Source organism: Solanum verrucosum, unplaced genomic scaffold (assembly GCF_900185275.1).
Source record: "Solanum verrucosum unplaced genomic scaffold, falcon-dt-bn FXZP01000103.1, whole genome shotgun sequence".
Lineage (NCBI taxonomy): Eukaryota > Viridiplantae > Streptophyta > Magnoliopsida > Solanales > Solanaceae > Solanum > Solanum verrucosum.
This window is the reverse complement of record NW_026020048.1, coordinates 1,374,694-1,395,448: the sequence shown is the minus strand read 5'-3', so window position 1 is coordinate 1,395,448 and position 20,755 is coordinate 1,374,694. Positions and strand designations below refer to the sequence as shown.

Below are 20,755 nucleotides of genomic sequence, written 5' to 3'. Positions count from 1 at the left end.
ATGTAAAATGGAAAAAATATTTTTTTGGAAAACATAATTTCTTCTTCCACTTTATATAGTGTTACAAAAACTTACACTTTATAAGTGAAAAAAATATATTAAAATATAAATGTTAACAAACTAACGGAAGCCGTTTGAAATATAGGATAAAAAGGAAAAAAAATCTACATCAGCCTATTTTATTTATTTACTAGAATAGTGGGTTATTTGGATCAATTTTATCTATGACGGTTCTAGGACTCAGTAGTGATTCCCGTTACTTGCTTTTCTCTTTATATTTTCTTCTCGGATATTTTCTGTCATGCCGAAGGTAGACGAGCTACAGATGAATAGCCCGAGGGAGCTATTGATAGCCGATCTGGGGATCGAGAAGATTCTGATGATGGTTTCTCATGTGATGTTATACTAATTTAACAACGAACTCGAATAGTGTGTTCATTCACTCACTTTTCGTAAAATTCTATTTCATAATTTAGGAAAGAGATAATAATTTTTGGTATGATGATTTTCAATTTATGTGATGTATAAATAATATATTTATATATAGAAAGAGATAATTATTGGGCATGTGCGCACACGTACATTATTCATCTAGTAGTTAACCATAGGTGTGAATTTGATTGTTTGAAGAAAATTGTTTGAAAAGTTTCTCAAAGTCCAAGCATATTTAAAATGAATCAATAAATATTTAAGGAATTAACTTATATAATGCTCCTAGAATTTTCAAAGTTAACTACATGTGCGAATGTGATTGTTTCAAAAAAATTATTAATATAGTTACTAAAAGTCATAACACATTAAACAAATTTATAAGTATTCAAGAAATTGAATTTTAATCATTTTTGAAAATATTTTAACTGGTCTTGAATTTGGAATTTAGGGTTCGAGATTTATGAAAGCATATCAATTATGAATATGAATATGTAATTCAACTTGGAAAATTAATGACGAAAGGTTGATTTGTTTAGCTGCAATTTAAAAAATTAATATAAATTGGATTCATTGATATTTGTTTTTTTCTTTTATCAACTTAATCAATTATTGTGAGTTATAAGAATAATTGAATTCTACTTAGTTACAAGTAAGAAATAATAATGAAAATTACACTTTTTTGTTTTTATATTTTTCATTTTTATAGAACTATATAAACTCAAATCATAGACTTTTTCAACAAAATAAATCAAACTGATAATCATTAAAACAATATGAACTTTTATAAAAACTCGACATGCATTATAATTTAGTGTACTCAAATAGTCAAATTCAATATCTAGAACTACACAAAAATCAAAATGTCTAAACACGCAAAAAAAAAAATTTGTAACAAATTAAAATAAAGGAATTTGGTCTGTATGGAGCTCTATTCTACTACCTAGAAACAAATTCATACTATGACTGACAAAGCATGAGAGATTGTTGACAAAAGAGAATGAACAAGCTATATATTTCAGTGGACGATACAACATGTTGTATATATGATGATAACAAAAAGAAATCTCAATTCTCACTGACATCTATTTTTTGAATGTAGGTGGACAATAACAGTGAAAGAAGAGCTGGAAAGATGATCAAGTTGCAGAGTGTAGAGGAAGTAGGTGCAACCATGTTTATAATAGATAAAAGAGAGACATTGGAGACGATTCGAAAAAGAGTTGACAACAACAATTTCAGGAGCAAGGATCTACCACACATGAAAGACATGAAATTGAAAACACTTCAAGGGAGTAAATGTAAATATGGATATAGTTGTTATACAAATAAAGAAGAAGATTATTGAAACTTGAAAGGATAAAACAAGTAAAAGGCTATAGGAAAGCTATGAAGTGCAGTAGTATAGTTTAGAAAATATGTAACTAGCTTGGTGTTTTTCTTCCTGATTTTGAGGTTGGAATAACTAACACTTGGGTTATGATTCCTTGGAGTGCTCTTTACATGTAAATATTGGTTGACTATGATAATTTTTTTACGATTTATCAAAAGAAATAAAAGAGAGGTTAAAACTAGTCAATTATTCAGACAAAATGCAACTAAAGAGAACCCTCCGACTTTTACTTTGTTGATATTACTATCTTCTTCTTTTTTCATATCATTTAAATGTTCACTTTCAAGCTTGATTAATTAAAATTCAAAAAATCTTGCTTTAAATAATAATAACAATTTCTCTTATCAATCTTGGTTTAGTAATGATGAACAAACATCAACTTTATCTTATTCCCAAATATAAAAAAAAAAATCATAATTTTCCAATTCAAGAAATTGGACGTTAGTATTCATTTCATTCCATTTAATTGGTGCTTTAATTTCTTTCCCATGCATATAAAAAAATAATGGAAAATAATAAATATACTATATAATTTATATTATCCATATTTATAAAGATAAATAAGTAATAAACTACTTTTTCCTCTTAAATAAATTATAGTCATATTTCTTTAATATTTAGGTACGATGCTAAACAATTCTTTCTATCTCAAGTTATATTGTAAAACTTGAATTTCAAAAATCTAAAATTTATTTTTTACATAAAATATTTTTAAGTATATAAAAATTACCATTCACAATAATTAATAACTTAAAATATTTTTTAAAAATTGGGATGTAGCAAAATTTTATTTGAATCTCCAAATTTGGAAAGTTGTGAGCTAAATTGGACTGAGGAAGTATCAACTTTGAATCTCCAACTTTTTGACATTTCCAAAGTCGGTCACTTTGGTGCCTCAGTTCTCAACTTACTGAAAGTTTTAAAGAGAAAGATGGAAGAAATAGATCACAAATTCGTTGTAGTGAATGGTCTAAAGCTTCATATAGCTGAAATTGGAAGTGGGTTTTCCCCAGTTGTGGTATTCTTACATGGATTCCCTGAAATTTGGTATTCTTGGAGGTACCAGATGATAGCTGTAGCCAAAGCGGGTTACAGAGCTATTGCACCCGATTTTAGAGGATATGGGTTATCGGATCAACCAACTCAACCCGAGGAAACCACATTTCTCGATCTTGTCAGTGACCTCCTTGCACTCCTTGATGCTCTCAGCATCTCCAAGGTATTCATTCATTCATCTTCTGAGATTTCGTGATGACAGGATTATTTTTCTTTTCGGGTCGGGTTTAATTTCAGCTGAGGCAAAAATTGGTATCGTAAGATTACATTGTTGTGGCAGTAGGTATCCGTTGAATAATTCGAGCTGCTAAGGTAGTCCAGACACCACGATTATTATATAATAACAAAAGAAGTTGTAGATCGAAATTGATGGTCTGCATCTAATTTTGGGTTCAGCTGCCATTTTCTATTACTTTTAGAATAAAATAGAAATGTCGTTTGAAATTACTGATAGGAGTAGTAGTAGTTGTATAAATTACTGCCAATTTCTATTACTCGCTCTGTCTCTGTTAGCGTGTGTCTTCTCATCTCTTTGTATGCCGAATAATGTAGGTTTTTCTTGTTGGCAAAGACTTTGGATCTGCTATCCTCTCCCGTTTTGTTCTTCTCCATGGGGAGAGAGTCTCTGGAATAATTACCATGGGAGTGCCATTTGTGCCCCCACAACCTGCCAATTACTCTGAAACACTCCCCGAAGGCTTCTATGTTTCACGTTGGAGGGCATGTTTTCGCTTTCTGATTTACATTCTCCATGATATCAATCCTATTTCTATTTGATCTCAAAGAGATTTTCTTTGCAGGAACCTGGGAGAGCTGAAGCTGATTTTGGTCGCCTTGACGCTAAAACTGTAGTGAGGAATGTATACATTCTTTTCTCCAGAAGTGAAATACCAATAGCCAATGAAGATCAGGAAATCATGGACATTGTGCAACCATCGACTCCTCTTCCCCCTTGGTTCTCCGAGGAAGACCTGGCTGCATATGGAGCTTTGTATGAAAAATCTGGATTCCGAACTGCATTGCAGGTTCCTTATAGGTACCACAACAGCTTTTCTCTATCTCTCACTCATATGTTGCACAAAGTTGCTATAAAAGGATTTTACTTTGATGTCATTTACGACCCTGGTGAGGAGAGGAGACTTAAGAAAGTAACAGTACTAATTATCCTGAAGTACTAGCCTCGTCGCTCCATTGTGTGTTTAACATTCATGAATTGACTGAAAATTTGAGTTTTATAAATTAATTCCATGGCTAGTTAGCTACTGACCGCTTTCCTTATATCATATTTTTCCTCTTGTTGATGATGAATTTCATTATGCAATAGGAGGTCAATGCATGAACAAGCCAACATTAAAGATCCAAGAATTCATGTTCCAGTACTGTTTATCGCGGGCGAGAAGGACTATTTCCTGAAATTTCCAGGAGTCCAAGACTACATAAGTGGAGGACTCAAAAGTTTAGTCCCTAATCTACAGATGGTTAACTTGCCAGAAGGAACACATTTTGTTCAAGAACAATTACCTGATGAGGTCAACCAACTCGTGCTCGACTTCCTCACTAAGAATAGCCCATCTTGAAAATCATCAGCAAGGCTTTGTTGAAGAGTTTTCAACAGTTTGATCTGTTGCATTTTTCTATGAAGTGTGAATGATCAGTCCATCTTTTATTAAAATTATGGGTGCGCAAGGAGATTCATCTGAATATCTCTTTCTTCGAAAATTATACAACATCAACAAGTTTAAAATTATTTTGGTCTAACTGTTAAGGTGTTGTTTGGTTTGGATTTAGGCCTTCTTGGATTTTAATCCAAAGACGTCTCAACATGTGATTTTGAACTCATGCTTATAAGATCCTAACTTTCTTCTTTCCGTCGAACGGGGAATTTACCTAAGGTATAATGTGCACCTCTATTCCGAGGCTTACCTTCTGTCATGAGCGTCATAACCTGGTTTAGTGCCAGTACTATTGGTTGTGTGTACCTATAGTTTCCAATTAACTACACAATTACATTAGAAACAAAAACAAGTAGAAATCTAGACGGATAAACGTACCTTTTATTTTTACAAAATTAGATAAAATTGATTATTAAGTGGCAAATAAATACATACTAATTGAACTTTGTCTTAGACAGGATAATGAATAACTCACTTGCTTCACAAACTTACGTATGATTCTTTAATAATATTCTAATAAGTAGTAAGGATTTTCTTGAGACATGCCTTCGTCAAAGAAGATGACAAATGTATGATAACGTCCAGAATATCATACAAAATTAGCCCTATTATGAAAAAGATAATTTTATTTGATATATTATATCTATAGTCATAATTCTTAAAAAAAAATTGTTAGACACTGTTTTTTTTCGTATATATAGCCCTACAAGAAACTGATCAGATGAAATTATAACTCACCTGTTAATTCATTACAATTCATATAACTTTGGAACTAGTCAATAATTGTCCATATTAACTCGCATCATTTGATACCCCACCACCTAGCATTTAATGAAATTAGGCCGGCATAATCAATAAAGAAAAAAAAAATAGACAATGGAAAACACGATTATGAAATAAAGTCAATGTGATATACTATTGCTATTATTTTTTTCGTTTTTTTTATGAGAAGATGCTTGTCTAAACATAAGAATTAATAGAAAAAAATAAAACCTTTGCTGGAAATTTATAAAAGATAAGATATAAGATATTTGTACGATTTAAGTAGCTATAAATTACTACAATGAAAAGTTTAAAAGAAATTATTTCTAAATATAAGAAATAATTACTTTAGTTTAAAACAAATTAAAAAGATAAAATGCATTAACTAAGATGAAACAGAGCTAAAAATTAGAGGGAAGCTAGAAGGTTAGGTATGATTCGGCCGAGATGCGGTTATTTTTATACTTATTTTTTTAAAAAAAATAAAAATTTAATTACTATTAAAATTTATAAAGTTTGAATTTTTAGTCTAAACTTCCACTAATAATGACAACTATAAAATTATGTATAGCAAAAAGTTGCCAGGAATAATTTTATGAATTTGTTGATAGTATTTTGCAAAGATGCTTTTTTTTCTTAAAATAATCATATTCGTATTAGTATCGAATCAAATTTTAGTATTTTGTTATTGAAAATTTCATTTTTAAGTAAAATGTTTTTTAATAAAGATGTTTTATACTTAAAAACTCAAATTCGAGACTTGTAATTAATGAAAGGTACTTGTCACACAGCAATGCTGGGGCAAAGATGCTTTTTTTTCCTACTCACTCTGTCTGCAGGCTCTGAAAGTAATTATAAAATCCCAAACAAACTTGATCAATCTTCTTACAAATAGATCAAAAAATGGAAGAAATAGAGCACAAATACATTGAAGTGAATGGGCTAAAGCTTCATATAGCTGAAATTGGAAGTGGGTCTTCCCCAGTTGTGGTGTTCTTACATGGATTCCCTGAAATTTGGTTTTCTTGGAGGTACCAGATGCTAGCTGTAGCCAAAGCGGGTTACAGAGCTATTGCACCCGATTTTAGAGGATATGGGTTGTCGGATCAACCAACCCAACCCGAGAAAACCACATTTCTGGATCTTAACAATGACCTCCTTGCACTTCTTGATGCTCTTAATATCTCTAAGGTACTTTTAATCTTCTTAAATTTTGCAAAAAGAAGTTTTTATAACTATAAACTAGATTAGTGTTTGAAGAAATCGTAATTATCTGGTTGATGTTGCTGGTGGGAGGTGACAGGTTTTCGTGGAATTGTTGAGGTGCTGGCCAGGACACCATAGTTATAAAAAAAAAAAGTGTAAGATGAGACATAGGGTAGTAAAGAATTACAAGTCTGCTATGCAGCTTGCATAAGGACACATACCAAATGACCCTTTTTACTTGTCCACACATACTGTTGGAGGTGTTAGAATTTAAATTCAGAATTAGAAATAACTCAGGGGATTGAAACAATGCTTTTAAGTACTAGTCGAGGTGTGCATAAGGTAGTCTGGATGATACTGTTATTAATAAAAAGAGTGTAAGTTACTGAAGTGTTCTAAACGTATTATTACTATATTTTTAGAACACCTCGGTAACTTAGATTGGCTTTGTTCAAGACTTGACAGACCATAAAAGATGGACTGATCATTCACACTTCCTAGACAGATGCAACAAACCAAACTGCTGAAAAATCTTCAACAAAGCCTTACTGATGATTTTCAAGGTTGGCTATTCTTAGTAAGGAATTCGAGCACAAGTTGATTAACCTTGTCGGATCATTGTTCTTGTACATAAAAATGAAAGTCCCGGGGAAGGAGGAGGGTTCAAAGAGGTTTGATGTAGTATTTGAAGAAGCATTGACTCTTCAGCAACTATCAAGAGATTTTGTGATTGGAATAGAATCTAACTTAGGTGGTCTAAGCTCATAATTCTTTATAGCTCGACCATATAACGTTTGCTGTTTGGATAGAAATTTTAGTTGTTATAAGTTGAAGATTATATCTTTGTTCCTATTCTCATCTCCGTGCATGCTCAATAATGTAGGTTTTTCTCGTCGGTAAAGACTTTGGATCTTTTGTCGTTTCGTATTTTTCCATTCTCCATAAGGAAAGAGTCTCTGGATTTATTGTTATGGGGGTGCCATTTTTGCCTCCAAAACCTCTTGAGTTTAAACAAGGCCTCCCTGAAGGCTTCTATATTTCAAGATTTGGGGTACGTTAATACGTTTTTTATATCTAATTTGCTTTCGCTATGATTATCATTTATTGCTCTCTCTTGGTCAATCTTGGAGATGTATATATTTTAATTGTTTGCAGGTGCCTGGGAGAGCTGAAGCTGATTTTGGTCGTCTTGACGCCAAAACTGTAGTGAAGAATGTATACATTCTTTTCTCCAGAAGTGAATTACCAATAGCCAATGAAGATCAGGAAATCATGGACATTGTGCAACCTTCAACTCCTCTACCCCCTTGGTTCTCTGAGGAAGACCTGACTGCATATGGTGCTTTGTATGAGAACTCTGGATTCCGAACTGCTTTGCAGGTTCCCTATAGGTATCATGCACAAACATCTACTGTATGTTTTGTTCTATGTTGCTCAGAGTCTTCAAAAATACCGTTGGGTGTGTGTCGGATACTCCAAAACCTGTGTATCTTTGGAGGATCTGACACTGGTGCAGCAACATTTTTAATAGGAGGGTCCTAACAATATAGGTTTTATTTGAACCGGAAATTCCCCATTTATTACCCTCTTGTCTCATGCTCATACATTATACCAAGTTACCAACATCATTGCGGTAGTCACTCACAGCCCTGGTATGGAGATGTAGACTTTTTTTTCTTGATAACCAAGAAATATTCGAGGGGTAGTGGTGCACGGTTTAGAACTCGGTGATTAATTGGTCCAACCCTATACCAGGAGAGGCAGAGTTGAGAAATAATTAATCCACTGTGTTACTAACATTCATGAAACTACAAGAAAATTCAAGATATAGCCTTATAGGAATGAATTGCACATGAGAGTTTGTGAAAAAATGCATGAACTTTGTAAAATAGTCGAGGTGTTTGCAGGCTAACTCGAACCGCCATTATAAAAGAAAAGAAATTATAGGATTTTTTTTTGCTGGTTGATTAATACTGAACACTTTCCTGATTTTTTTTCCTTTCTTTTCTTGGTTGTTTATTTCAATAGGTCACTGCATGAACAAGTCAACATTACAGATCCAACCGTTCACGTTCCAGCACTGTTCATCAAGGGTGAGAGAGATTATTTCCTCAAATTTCCAGGAATCGAAGATTACATTAGTAGTGGAGTCCTCAAAAGTTTAGTCCCTAATCTGCAGATAGTTAACTTGCCAGAAGGAACCCATTTTGTTCAAGAACAACTACCCAACGAGGTTAATCAACTCGTGCTCGAATTCCTCACCAAGAATAGTAAGCTTCAGTAAGGCCTCACTGTTGTTGTTGTTGCTCCATCTACTAAGAACAGAAAATCCAATAAGTTGTTGTTGTTGTTTTTCCGAGTTCCGACTACTAAGAATAGTAACCTTCAGTATGTCCTAGTTGTGCTCTACTACATGTAATATTTTCCTGCAGTGACCCTGCAATTCCTATAAAAGCAGGCACTGAAAGATGAAATTATCATGTTATGAAGCCTTGTTCCATCTCTCTTTCTTGTTATGTTATATTATGAATGTTGACTAATTACCTAAGGGTAGATTAATTCAACTTTTATTCGAATTCCCTTTTATAAAGCAAAACTTAAATCCTGCAAGGGCGGGCGAGTTTTTACTCTTTCAATCCCAGTTTCATTGTAGAGTTAACTCGCGATTTCTCAAATCTCAGAATACATGAATTTAAACCTGCCGTTTGGTTGGGAACAAAATGATCTTACTACATTTTATCTTGAAATTATTATATCTTATACACCACATCAAATGACTAACTTCAGCGTGAAACAAACATGGTAAAGCAGCAAAAGTAGAGAATATTAGTTTTTTTTCTCTCCAACCCAAATTCAGAACTAATAAAAAAGAAAGATAAAAGTGCATAACAAGCTGCCAGAGAGGAAGAAACCATCACTAAAAAATTACTACAAATTACAATCGTGATACATATTCATAATCTTTCATCATGTACAAGTATCTCAGCCCACACCAAAACACGGTGACAATCGGCTCGAAAATAGGGGAAAAAAATATATTTCTCTAAAGACTGGAAATCATAGACAAACAAAGGCCATGACACAAAAATCCTGAGATAGGATTTGTAATGCACCAGTGGACCACCACCAATGCTGCAGGGAAAGGTAGGTTATGCTGTACAAAGTCTCATTGTTACCATCTTCGAGGAAAAGACGCAGAAGGAAAAGGAAACAATAGAGAGATCTCCTGCTCTCACCTAACCCTACAAGATTCTATAACTTCAAGCACTGTTGAATGCGTCTCCGGCGAAATCATGTTCAGCGTCATGTGGAATTCCTGGATAAAGAATACAAATTAACATATATATACATATAAAAATCACTAGGAAAGCAACGTCATCAATATTAAAGTTTTTCTTGTAGAAATCATGAATTTACTGACAATCCAAGCCCTGGGACTAGGGCCCTAATGAGACATTCCTGACGATGGCTGGTAAGAGAACATTGAAATATTGGATGCAACTTATAAAAGTTGGGAGAAAATTATACAATTTCTATTATCATGCTTTATCAACTCAAAGAACCACACAAGATCACATACCACAAATCTCTCCAGCACAGGTACAAGAACGGACAATTTATGATCTGGTAAATAACCAGCAATTGCCTGCCGTATGCTCTTGCTGGTGCAAAGAAAGATTAAAAGCATAAGAAACCATTTAAGCGAGAGATAACAGACACAAAAAGTAATTTCTTCAGACATAACTAACCTCTCAGTTGAAAGAAAGGCAAGAAGGAGAGCTGAATATGCTTCAATAATCATTTTTTCAGCTTCTTTCTCCCCCTGTAGTACAGCATCTTCATCATCCTGTACAAGACAACCACATTCAATTTAGTAACCACATGGTCAAAGCTGAAAGTAATCACTAGTTTAACCTTGCTTCATGCTCAATCAACTGAAATCTCTCTCTTGCCCCTACCCCATCCCAAGTGGATTTTATATCCGGCTAAACTCATTGTCCCGTTAAAGAGCGCATGAAGCTAAAATTCTAGTGATATCATAAGCAAGTAGAATTTGACAATCAAAAACTGGGATCACTAAGCAGATTTGGAAAATGGAAAACATTTAATGAACATTCAGTATACTTAATCAATTTGATAAAGCAAGCTCAAGGAATCAGATTTTGAGTTGCCGTCTAGATTTACCACAAGGTGATTGACTTCTCTGTGAATCATATGGAGAATAAACGGAGAATAATATGAAAAAACCCAAAAATTCCAGACTCAGGACCAAACAAAATAAAAATAGTCATGCAAATCAGTAAAGGACTAGAGATTTAGACAAAAAAATTGGATAAAGCAATCTTGCATACCCATTGCAAACATTTTCCTTCCCCAGCAGCCTCTCCAGCCCCTTGATTTGCCAGAAAGATTGCACATAGCAGAGGGATAACATCTGTCTGAGTCTCCCCCTTAAACAAACCTTCTGATCCAGGCAATGAAATACTAGCAGCTGCAAGTCTAGACCTGCCATTAGCAGAATGAGTGAAAATGCTTATCAGTGTTTTATCATCTGAAGTGAAAATGTGAGACTTGAAAATCACGACGACAATTCACTCTCAGCAAAAGAAACTGCATACCAGTATGAGCAAACTACTACTAAATGACGATGTTAAATGATTGAATTAATGAATCCAGGATGTACTTCTTTCTTTTTAATTTGTTTTCTTTGCTAAAGTGATGAATTTTAAAAATTAATGAGAAATCATCACATATATGAAAAATTTAACAAAGACGCATCTCTCAATTAGCAGATAATATTTGCTGCATGATCTGTTGGGATAGATAACATATGAGATCGATTTTCTGCACTTTTCAACAGCATAAATACTCATTTTGAACTAGTCATGCTGAGAAAATATTACTTGTTTCAAGATTTCACGATGTCCTTAATAGAATAAACGAGGTTCCATAAAATTTTAGCAACAGAGACACTATGACACAGGCTTATAATTTACCAAAATGAGATTTGAAAGATGCCAGTTGTCTTCAGTATATAAGGTGCAATTCTTCATAGGGGCACTATGTGTGCATAACCTGTACACTTAATTCATTTAAATAGCACATTATGCTCAAAGACTGTTGTCCATATTTTTACAAAAGATGGCATCTCAAATTCACGTGAAAATAATTTTTTCTAGGCCAAAAAGAATGAGCATTTTTTGCACACAAAAACAAAAAAAACTGCTGTTTGTTTCAGAATGTGAATCCTATAAGACTTGTTTCTAGACCCCCTCCTACACACCATTAAATACTTTTTGATTTCATGTCACCAAAAATATAAGGTGGGAGTAGGAACCATTTCTATATGAAGAGAAGTTTATATCTTAACCACCTGATTTCAACTCTAGCATAGGGTCCGCCAATATTTTATATTCTGCCAACTTCAAAGAGAAGTTTATATCTTAACCACCTGATTTCAACTCTAGCATAGGGTCCGCAAATATTTTATATTCTGCCAACTTCAAAGCCTACCACAACACATCCATTTAATAGGAAACAGTTAAAATGGAATGCATGGATTACTGTTATATGGAATAATTTTTTAAAATTTTTTTTTTTTTGATGACAAGGGAAACCCGCAGCCGCTACCCTTCGGGGTGGCCCAGTGGTTTGAGCTTGGGACTTCCATGTTGGAGGTCTCAAGTTCGAAACCCCTTGCCAACGAAAGATTTTATTTTCAGACCTAAAAACTTGTTACATGCGTTCAGTTGGGAGATTGAGATCAACATCTTTTTTTAAAAAACATGATCTTTAGTGTACCAAGAAAAAGGAATACAAGGTAGCATTTGTCATGACTAACAATAAGCATGCCCCCTATCCAAAAAATGATCCACATGACAGAAGAATTCCATGATGGATGTACCAAATAAGGAAGGATATGCAAGCATCAAATAATCAAGAAGAAACTACAAACAACTCCCAACAAATTATCAGTCACTTTCTCAATGCTCAATAACTGCTAGGAAAGAAATCCAAAATACAGCGATAAGTAAATAGTCGCAAAAGTTGATCATGTAAAGCCTGCAGTGTACAACTTGAAGCATAAATCAAAAGGAAATATTCACCTGTTGCAGCCATCCTTCTCTACCAAATTGACCAGCAAACCCAAAATAGCAACAAGAAAATCTAGCTCTTGATCATTGAGATGGCCATCACTATCAGATCCAACACTTGATTTTGATGACCCATTACGATCCAAATGCAAGCTGAAGGACGGAAAATGGCTGGCGATCAAAGCAGATAAAGCTTCTAGTCCACCACCGGCAGCAATTTGCTGACAGCCAACAGGGTTGTCATTCGTCAAGTTCATCAGAACCTGTCATTTGATTGAATATGTATTAAGAGACTAGCATGTCAAGAGATGGCACAGAAGTTTGAGCAATATAAAACATTGACTTGTTCAACTATATCATTCCAACATAAAGCAATGTGTTTCCATAATCAACTATCAGGAGAACCATGGAGAATGGATGAATGGCCTGCCATGCTTAATAATAGCATAATCAACAACCGGAAGAACCATAAATTGCCTTATAACATACAGAAATTATTAACATTAAGTGAGAAAAATCACCTTAACAGCTGTGAGAAGGCAATCTGCCAGAAGGGTCGACATTTCGTCATCAGCAACAGAAGAACAAGAGGTCTGGCCAGATTGATTGTTCTCCTTGCTACTCGACTCTGGTTTGTTCTCCTGGCAACTTGACTCTTGCTGGCTTCGCACAATAAGAGATTGGTATTCATCATCAAGTTCAAAAAGTGATGTCTGCCTAATTTTAGTTTCAGGCACCTTTTGCTTAGTAGACATTAAATCCCATCGTGAAGGTCCAAAATCATCATCAAATGCAAAAGGATCTTGACTCTCTTCCATAAGTTCAAGTCTCTTATCTCCATTAATTCTTTGATTATCACCAATCAAAAAATTCACTTTTGATGAATTCTTGTTGACCCCAAAACTGAAGTCCTCAGAGGTTCCACTACATGACCCAGACTTGGAAGATTCAATCCTCAATTTAAGCTGCCAAGAATCACTGGTGGAAGTGCTAGCGAATTCTAAACTAGATATGGATGAACCAATCTGATCAGTTTGAGTTTCACCCAAGTTCTTCTGGGAACAGGAACCTTCACTTGTATAGCATGTCGTAGAGGAATCAATGCACAAAATCTGACAACTTCCATCTAGAAGTACAAAAAAAGAAATTATTCAACATCTAAAGCTAATTAAGGTTTCATTAGCGAATAAAAAATTCAGACTGGAATTTTCTGTTTGATTGGTAGCTCTTCCACCATAATTCCAGCAAGTCTAGAATTCAAATTGGATAGTTTTTTATGTTTATCCAACAGAAGAAAAGATTTTTATGAGACCCCTTCACTCTGAAGAAAAACTTCCATGGCCATGGGGTGCAGGGACGCTCACTATTTAATCAAGCTTTTCCTTGCCTAAATGCCAAATGCTAGCACTAAATTGCTTTTAGAACAGGTGACAAAGTTAAAAGAGTTAAAGAGTTAGATTAATATGCCTACTGTTAGTGTTTAACGCTGTCTATGAACAGTATTGAAGGTGATATTTCATGCTTCAATATCTTTTTTCTGGTTAGAAAGATAAATTCCGAATCCTCCTGATAAACTTTAATTGACTTTCACTATGGAGTCTACTCTGTAAATGAATTCCATCCCTAATAAAGGTGCATCTTTTTAAACTATCAAGAGCCACAAAATTGAGCCACAAAATTGAGCCACCAAACCACAAACTCTAAACCCTATTCTTACTTTAGTTGTTTCTTGCATTACAATTTAACACACCACAATTCATGGGTGAGAGAATCCAGAGAAGAGGGAAGAATGTGGGGAGGATATTTCTGTGTCACTAGAACTATGAGCTTCTGAGAGCAACACCATGATAAGGGAACAAGTTTATCCAAGGATAAGTGTAAATCAATTAAACCATTCCCCCAACCCCCACCAACTCAATTAACCAATTCCCACCTCCCACCCAATCCTACCTACTTCATTTCTTTTATGGCTATGAAAAAGAAACAGCCTTGTTGTTGTCAAGTAGTTTAGCTATTCACCAAAAGAAAAAATTAACAGCTTACCGTTCTTATCTGATAGTGAACGTAATTCTAAAGCACGAGCAGTTCCATCAGAAAGATCAGAGACTTTTCCATCATTGGAACTTCCCAAAGAAGCTCTACACAGGTAAGACCCTAAAAGTTCAAACAAGTTGACAGACAGGAAGCATCATAAGCCAAGGGACAAAAAAAATGCAATATGAAAAGGATAAAAGGGAAAACAAAAATGTAAAGTCAATTTTTTTATTTTATTTTTTTGGATGAAAAGATAAGAGGCAGTAGTACCAGAGAGAATCTTGATCACACTTAAGATTAGCTTTGTGAAAGACCTTGGGGAGTTCAGACTATCAAATTTTCCTTTCATTTGAAGCAAGTGATTCTGAAACAAAACAGGTAGTGAACTCAACATCCAGGAATTCAAGGATACAGAAAGGCAGTCTACTACAGGAAGGTATATTGATGTTACCTGATTGTCCGTACTAAGAAAGGTTGCATTTTCCATGATCTTCAAACATTTTAAGAGTAGCACCAGACTTTCTATGGCAGTATTATCTTTAGATTCTAAGATAGACTGTGAGCTTTTCTTTGACCAACCCTGCAGAGAAAATGATGTCAGGGCAGATTACATCAAAATACCCATCTAAATTTCCGATTATTGATTACAGCATGAGCTAAGACAAAAGACGGATAACTCAAATAACAACCTTGAAGTCATACATATTGCATTTGTACACCAAAAGATCTAGATGAACATCAAATCCATATAAATTCTCTTCGACATGCATATATATAATCATAATCACAATCTAAAACCTTCAGGACAAAAACAAAGGATATGAAGAGGGTGATAGGGAGCACAAGTCATCATATTCTTTCAATCCAAAATGGTCATGTTACCACTCCAACTCAGAGCTTAAATATAAGAGGAATATAAAGCATATTGTTGGCTCTTCACATGTCACAAATTTATGAGACTCGTCTCTGGTAACAACACAGAAAATAGCATACAGGCTCACACCTCCAAAACAGAATGGCAACTCCTTGCCACGTCAAAGACCGCATCAAGTCCTCCAAGCTCTCTCAGCTTTTCTTTGAAGTTGTCCTTACTTCTCCGCACAGTACCAGAAGTATCTGAGTGAATACAGACAGAAAGAGGAAAAAGAAAACTATGTTATACTATGCAAAAATGGTGAAATACAGATCAATCACTGTCAAGGTAGCTTGAGTTTCCATATGATCTCTTAAAAATGATTCAATTGTAAGCCACTATAAGAAACACAGGCAAAAAACATGGGTATCACAGTACCACACTAAAAGATTCTAGAACATTATATGATAAAATTTCCACAATCAGAAAAAGAGTCAGATCTGAAGTTTTGAAAGCACGAGCATCTAAAAGCAACAGCCACTAAATAACACAAAATGTAGATTAAGGAAATAACCAGGAAACCATCATATAAGTTGTAAATACAATATAAAAGCAAAGCACAGAGCTACTTAGCTCTTCTATTTTCTGACTTTTACCTCTTAGTAGGAGACAGGTAGCAACCAAAAAGCAATCTCAAGAAGTTAAAGAATAACAAGCTACTCAGATTAACTTCCAATAACAATAGCAAAATTGCAACCAACCCACCCAACCTAAAGGATGAATATTTATTAAATAGCCTCGACTTTTCCACTGCAGGAAGAAGAAAAGACATTCGAAACAAAGAAATATATCCCTCAAAGGACCATTTTAAGTGCCAAACAAACCTTCAATAGAGATTGTCGACAAGCAAGCTTTTGCCATTGTCAGTAAACTAATCCATTTTGGGTTTAATTCTGGTCTGTCATGTCCATTTCCATCATTTGGCTTTATTTCCTTGCAAGAAACAAGAACCTCCTGCACCTTGCGGGTTATTGAAGAGGAAGTAGAATCTAGGCCTTTTACAGAATCTTGAGTCACATCAGCATCTAAGCGCATCGCCAAAAGTTTGCTCCCAATAGTTGGAGCCTTTGCTACGGAAGCAGGAGCAGCAACTGGTCTTAACAATTTTATAAGAAAGCGAATGCAGCTGGGTGAATCAAGAAGATGGTCGTCTCCTCCCTGAAAAAAATTGGAAGATCAAAAACACAAGGAATGGAGAAGTTCCCAGATTACTTATATAGATGATAAGATAGTAAATGACGTTGTGTTGATTAAAAGTTGCAAATATAAACAATACATGTAACAGAATAACTTATACCAATAATTTAAGCAATGAAAGAGTAATTTTAGCATACAGATACAATAACATGGAGGAAGAAAGTTTTATGAACTTTAAAATATTTAAAAGTACAATATTATATCAGTTGATGAAGGAGCATCCACAGTATCATTGTTTGCAATCCACCAAAAGGAGAAAAAGGAAAGGAAAAGGGGAAATTCTCTTTCTTCAATTCCATGGTTCTCATTTCTGATAAGACAAGTTAACAGAATAGATCTGATGTAGAACTGACGCCTTGAAGTCAACTGAGAAGAGATTATTTCCAATCACACATACGCAAAAGTTACTCACAACTAGGCAGCTAGCAGACAGAATAAAGACTTCAAAACTACCAAACATAATCATCCAATCTTTCAAATTTAACGAATAGGTTCAGCCTCCTCACCTGCTTAATTGGGTTGCCTCACCCTGTTTCAACTAGAGCCAGGGAAAAACCTTTACCTATCTGATAAGTCATGCAGAATATGCAATAACCTAGTACTAACGTCCAAATGAGAGGGCTACACTGCTAGAGAGATGAAGCAACTTACATCACTGGTCAAAATGTAGAATAGACCTGCTGCAGCAAGGTTGCTAGGTGAGTCATCAAAGCTGAGTCCCAAAACAGTATCAATAATAGTTTTTGCCATCCTGAAATCAAAATCTTGGCAAGTTATACCAATTGGGAATAAAGGTTGACAATTAACAATCAGGCCACTGAATTCAAGGAAAATCATACACATTCAGGATTAGCCAAAAGATTATATGTTCAGGTAAAGTAATTGCGATTGTGATTATCAGAAATTCAGACATCAGGAATGTCTAAATTTAAAAACAAAACGACATCCTCATATGGGTTACCAATGACTGCTATAAGGTGTAAAGTATTATTTATCTCAACTACTAGTGCGCACGTACTTCCAGACTTGATGATTTACATACTAGAACATCAAATTAAATGGAACACCCATTAAATGGCTTAATTGGCAATTTCTGAGCATATCCAAGCTCACTGATTTATTCATAACGCTACCACAGGGACAATAGGACCATTCAGCCAATTATAAACGTAAAAGCTTCATAATGAACCTAGGCTGGATATCCTCTCCATAGACAAAACAAAGCCAGAGAGATCTTCATACGATGGTTTACGTGAACCTAATATTACGAACTACCAAAAAATACTACAAGGTTGATGTAGATAAAGCCTAATTATAAAGATAGGCATATCGTCGCTTTCATGTTGCATCCTCTTGCAATGTCAGCAACTCGCTGTAAGGGCTTCAAAATTACTGATGAGATCCCAACGATCATTTGCTGGGTATATCCACTTCTTCTTGGGTTGCCTGCTATTACAACTTTTCTTACATACTCTGACCCAAGATGGCAGAATTAAACCTTAAATTCCAGAACAGAATATTGTTATCTAAGGAACTTCTGAAGTTGTCATTGGATTGCTTAATTAAAAGCTAAAAATTTATCCAATTGAACATGATAAATCAGCTCAAGTAGCTTCATTTATAGGGAAGATAATGGGGTCAGGTGGGGCACGGCAGGAGACCAATATGCTCCCCTCATCCCCCTCCAACGCTCTGCACCTTGCCCCATTCCACCCCATTAAAATACATTTCTCTCTATTTTTTTGATAAAGGTAAAGTTAAAATACATTTCTCTCTATTTTAAGCACATTAGTATTGTTTTTCTTTTATTTCGTTACTTCTTTCATCATTTTCAATTAATTTATTACGTTTTCTAGAGGTCATTTTGTAAAAATAGCAATCAACTAATATTGTTTCTTCTCTTATGTGTTTAATCTCTCATTTGAGAAGAAATTAAAGTTTTGGTCTACTAGATAAACACTAGTGACATTCAACAATTATATATGAGCAGAAAGAATTAAGGATGTTAAAAGGAAGGACAAGAATCTCCCAAGGTTCTGGTTCAACAAAAAAGGAAGTTCATCGTGGGAAGTGTGGTAAGAGCACATCACGAATTCATATCCTGGTTAGTACACCAACTCAATTATTTAAGTGGAGAAGGGTGGAGAAGTCGGCTTATTATGAGTAATGGAATTCACAATTGTCTAAAATAAAGGAAGAACTGGGAAACATTAAACTAGAAGACAATTATGCCTCACACTCTACATTTAAGAAATAGATATCTCCTTCCACCACCGAGTAAGAATTCCCCACCCATCTGCCAAGCTTCTCCTGTCCTACTGCCATGCCCCAACAACAACAACAACTATTACACCTTGGTCCCAAACAAGTTGGGTTCGTCTATATGAATCATCACCAACCATGTTCCCATGCCATAGTACCATCCCTATTAATTTTCTTGTTCAAACAATTTGTCTAAGACTTGAAGATAAATTTGTACTTTTTTTTTTGGTCAGCTCATCAAAATTCATGTATCTGGAAATATTTATGTCCTATAAATGTGTATACAAATTACCTAAGAAATTTAAGCAACACTGTGATAACTGAACTTTCAAGAAACCAAGATTTATGTTTATCGAAACAAGAATATTTATACTCATCTAAATTCGAAAGTCTAAACAATGTTCATAAGCCAAATTTCAACTACCCGTGAGCCCGTAAAAGGCGACGCTGCTGAGCTGTTCCACATATAGATAGCAATGACAATAAACTCGCCCTTCTGATTCTCGCAGGCTGCCCTTTCCTCAAACCATCCAACGCAAAATTCACCTCATCCATATGTTCCATCATCTCACCACATTCTTGAGTCTCCATCAAAGTCGCTGTGGGCCCCAGCGAAGGCAATCCCAGCTCCTTCGACTTCACCTTCTTCTTCTTCTTCTGTAAAACCCCATTTTCCTTACCTTTCCCAGTCTTCTTCACCTTCTTCGGTTCATGTAATCCCCCATCAAATTTCCCAAGGCCACCATACTCCCCCCCATCTGGTAAAAACGAAAATTCATCCGATTCTTGTGATGAATTCAAACTATAAGGCTCCCAATCAAACATCTTTACTTTCTTGGGTTTCCACAAAACCCCATCATGACCCTCAAAACCCAAATCCCTATCCTCCTTTCTTGATGGCAAAATCGACAATTCTTGACACCCTTGAGATGAGCCGACATCGTATGGATCTGAATTATTGAAATTCGACGACCAGTGAACTGAGTCTTGAGATGAAAATCCAAAACTGTAAATATCTTGAGAATTCTCCTGAGAAAGTGTGTGGTCCGAAACATCATCGTTTAAGCCTGATTCAGAGTAGCTCCGGGACATGCTTCTACTCCGCCGGCCGTATGTTCTAACGATCATTTTCCGACGGAGAATTCAAAAATCCTATCACTGGATCAACTAAAGAACACAAATATTGATGTATTTTCGTAATTATAACCGAAAATTTGGGATAATTTGGAACCTGAAATTAGGGTTTATAGAAAGTGTTCTTGTGAGTTTGCTCTAATTTGAAGATTTGAAAATAGCGAAGATCAGGAAGCGTGAGAGAGAGAGAAATAGACTTTCTTTATTTGCTAATTAAAATAGATGCGTTAATTTTCATGTAGGGGAATTTACGTAAAGGTCCAAGAATGGGAAAGATCTGATCCGTTCAATTTGAATTTTGGACGGTGAGATTTTGTGGATGTATGTTTGGGGACCTGATGAGCGAGGGTAGTAAAGTAATTGTATATAGACTTGGACCACCTACCCGGTGGGGACCGTTAGATTTTTACTCACAACTCTACTTGCCGTTAATTTCCGTTGGCTCATTCGTAATATTTGAAAGCCCACAAAAGTAGCCGAACAAAGCCCAATTAGCTGAAAAAGGCCAAACAAGCCATCACTCTTCATTTCTTTGTTGTTGTTATTGTTATTTATTTTTTTTGCAACTTTCACATATAGCAAACACAAAATTCATATTTGT

At 34.9% G+C, this 20,755-nt stretch overlaps 2 protein-coding genes across 4 annotated transcripts; one reads left to right on the top strand and one right to left on the bottom strand.

Annotated features, from left to right (window-relative positions):
* The first annotated feature begins 2,714 nt into the window (after positions 1 to 2,714).
* On the top strand, positions 2,715 to 9,021 carry LOC125822454 (uncharacterized). Of its 3 annotated transcripts, none has more exons than XM_049501854.1 (5): positions 2,715 to 3,005; positions 6,469 to 6,504; positions 7,403 to 7,570; positions 7,675 to 7,910; positions 8,548 to 9,021. In XM_049501854.1, exons 1-5 carry the CDS (start codon positions 2,754 to 2,756, stop codon positions 8,801 to 8,803), a joined length of 948 nt encoding a protein of 315 aa, XP_049357811.1. In that variant the 5' UTR covers positions 2,715 to 2,753; the 3' UTR covers positions 8,804 to 9,021. The 3 variants fall into 3 exon arrangements, with proteins under 3 accessions (XP_049357811.1, XP_049357809.1, XP_049357810.1); XM_049501852.1 differs by having other exon boundaries at positions 2,748 to 2,881; positions 6,345 to 6,504; XM_049501853.1 differs by lacking the exon at positions 2,715 to 3,005 and having other exon boundaries at positions 6,165 to 6,504.
* A 384-nt stretch (positions 9,022 to 9,405) lies between these two features.
* Positions 9,406 to 20,329, bottom strand: LOC125822448 (wings apart-like protein 2). Its single transcript, XM_049501845.1, has 13 exons — positions 19,445 to 20,329; positions 17,410 to 17,509; positions 16,386 to 16,719; positions 15,652 to 15,764; positions 15,100 to 15,228; positions 14,919 to 15,012; positions 14,658 to 14,768; positions 13,136 to 13,740; positions 12,627 to 12,877; positions 10,872 to 11,025; positions 10,269 to 10,366; positions 10,100 to 10,181; positions 9,406 to 9,835 (listed from the first exon to the last, which is right to left on the bottom strand). The coding sequence occupies exons 1-13, from the start codon at positions 20,146 to 20,148 to the stop codon at positions 9,752 to 9,754; spliced, it is 2,859 nt and encodes a 952-aa protein (XP_049357802.1). The 5' UTR covers positions 20,149 to 20,329; the 3' UTR covers positions 9,406 to 9,751.
* Between the last annotated feature and the right edge of the window lie 426 nt (positions 20,330 to 20,755).

Bases quoted from the DNA above. Each gene is read 5' to 3' on its own strand.
- LOC125822454 (XM_049501854.1), top strand. From the start codon at position 2,754: ATGGAAGAAATAGATCACAAATTCGTTGTAGTGAATGGTCTAAAGCTT. The intron at 6,505-7,402 runs GTACTTTTAATC...TCAATAATGTAG, and splicing joins ATGCTCTTAATATCTCTAAG to GTTTTTCTCGTCGGTAAAGA. The intron at 7,911-8,547 runs GTATCATGCACA...TTATTTCAATAG, and splicing joins GCTTTGCAGGTTCCCTATAG to GTCACTGCATGAACAAGTCA.
- LOC125822448 (XM_049501845.1), bottom strand. From the start codon at position 20,148: ATGATCGTTAGAACATACGGCCGGCGGAGTAGAAGCATGTCCCGGAGC. The intron at 16,720-17,409 runs GTAAGTTGCTTC...AATTTTTTTCAG, and splicing joins TCTACATTTTGACCAGTGAT to GGAGGAGACGACCATCTTCT. The intron at 15,013-15,099 runs GTAACATCAATA...GTTTTGTTTCAG, and splicing joins TTCTTAGTACGGACAATCAG to AATCACTTGCTTCAAATGAA.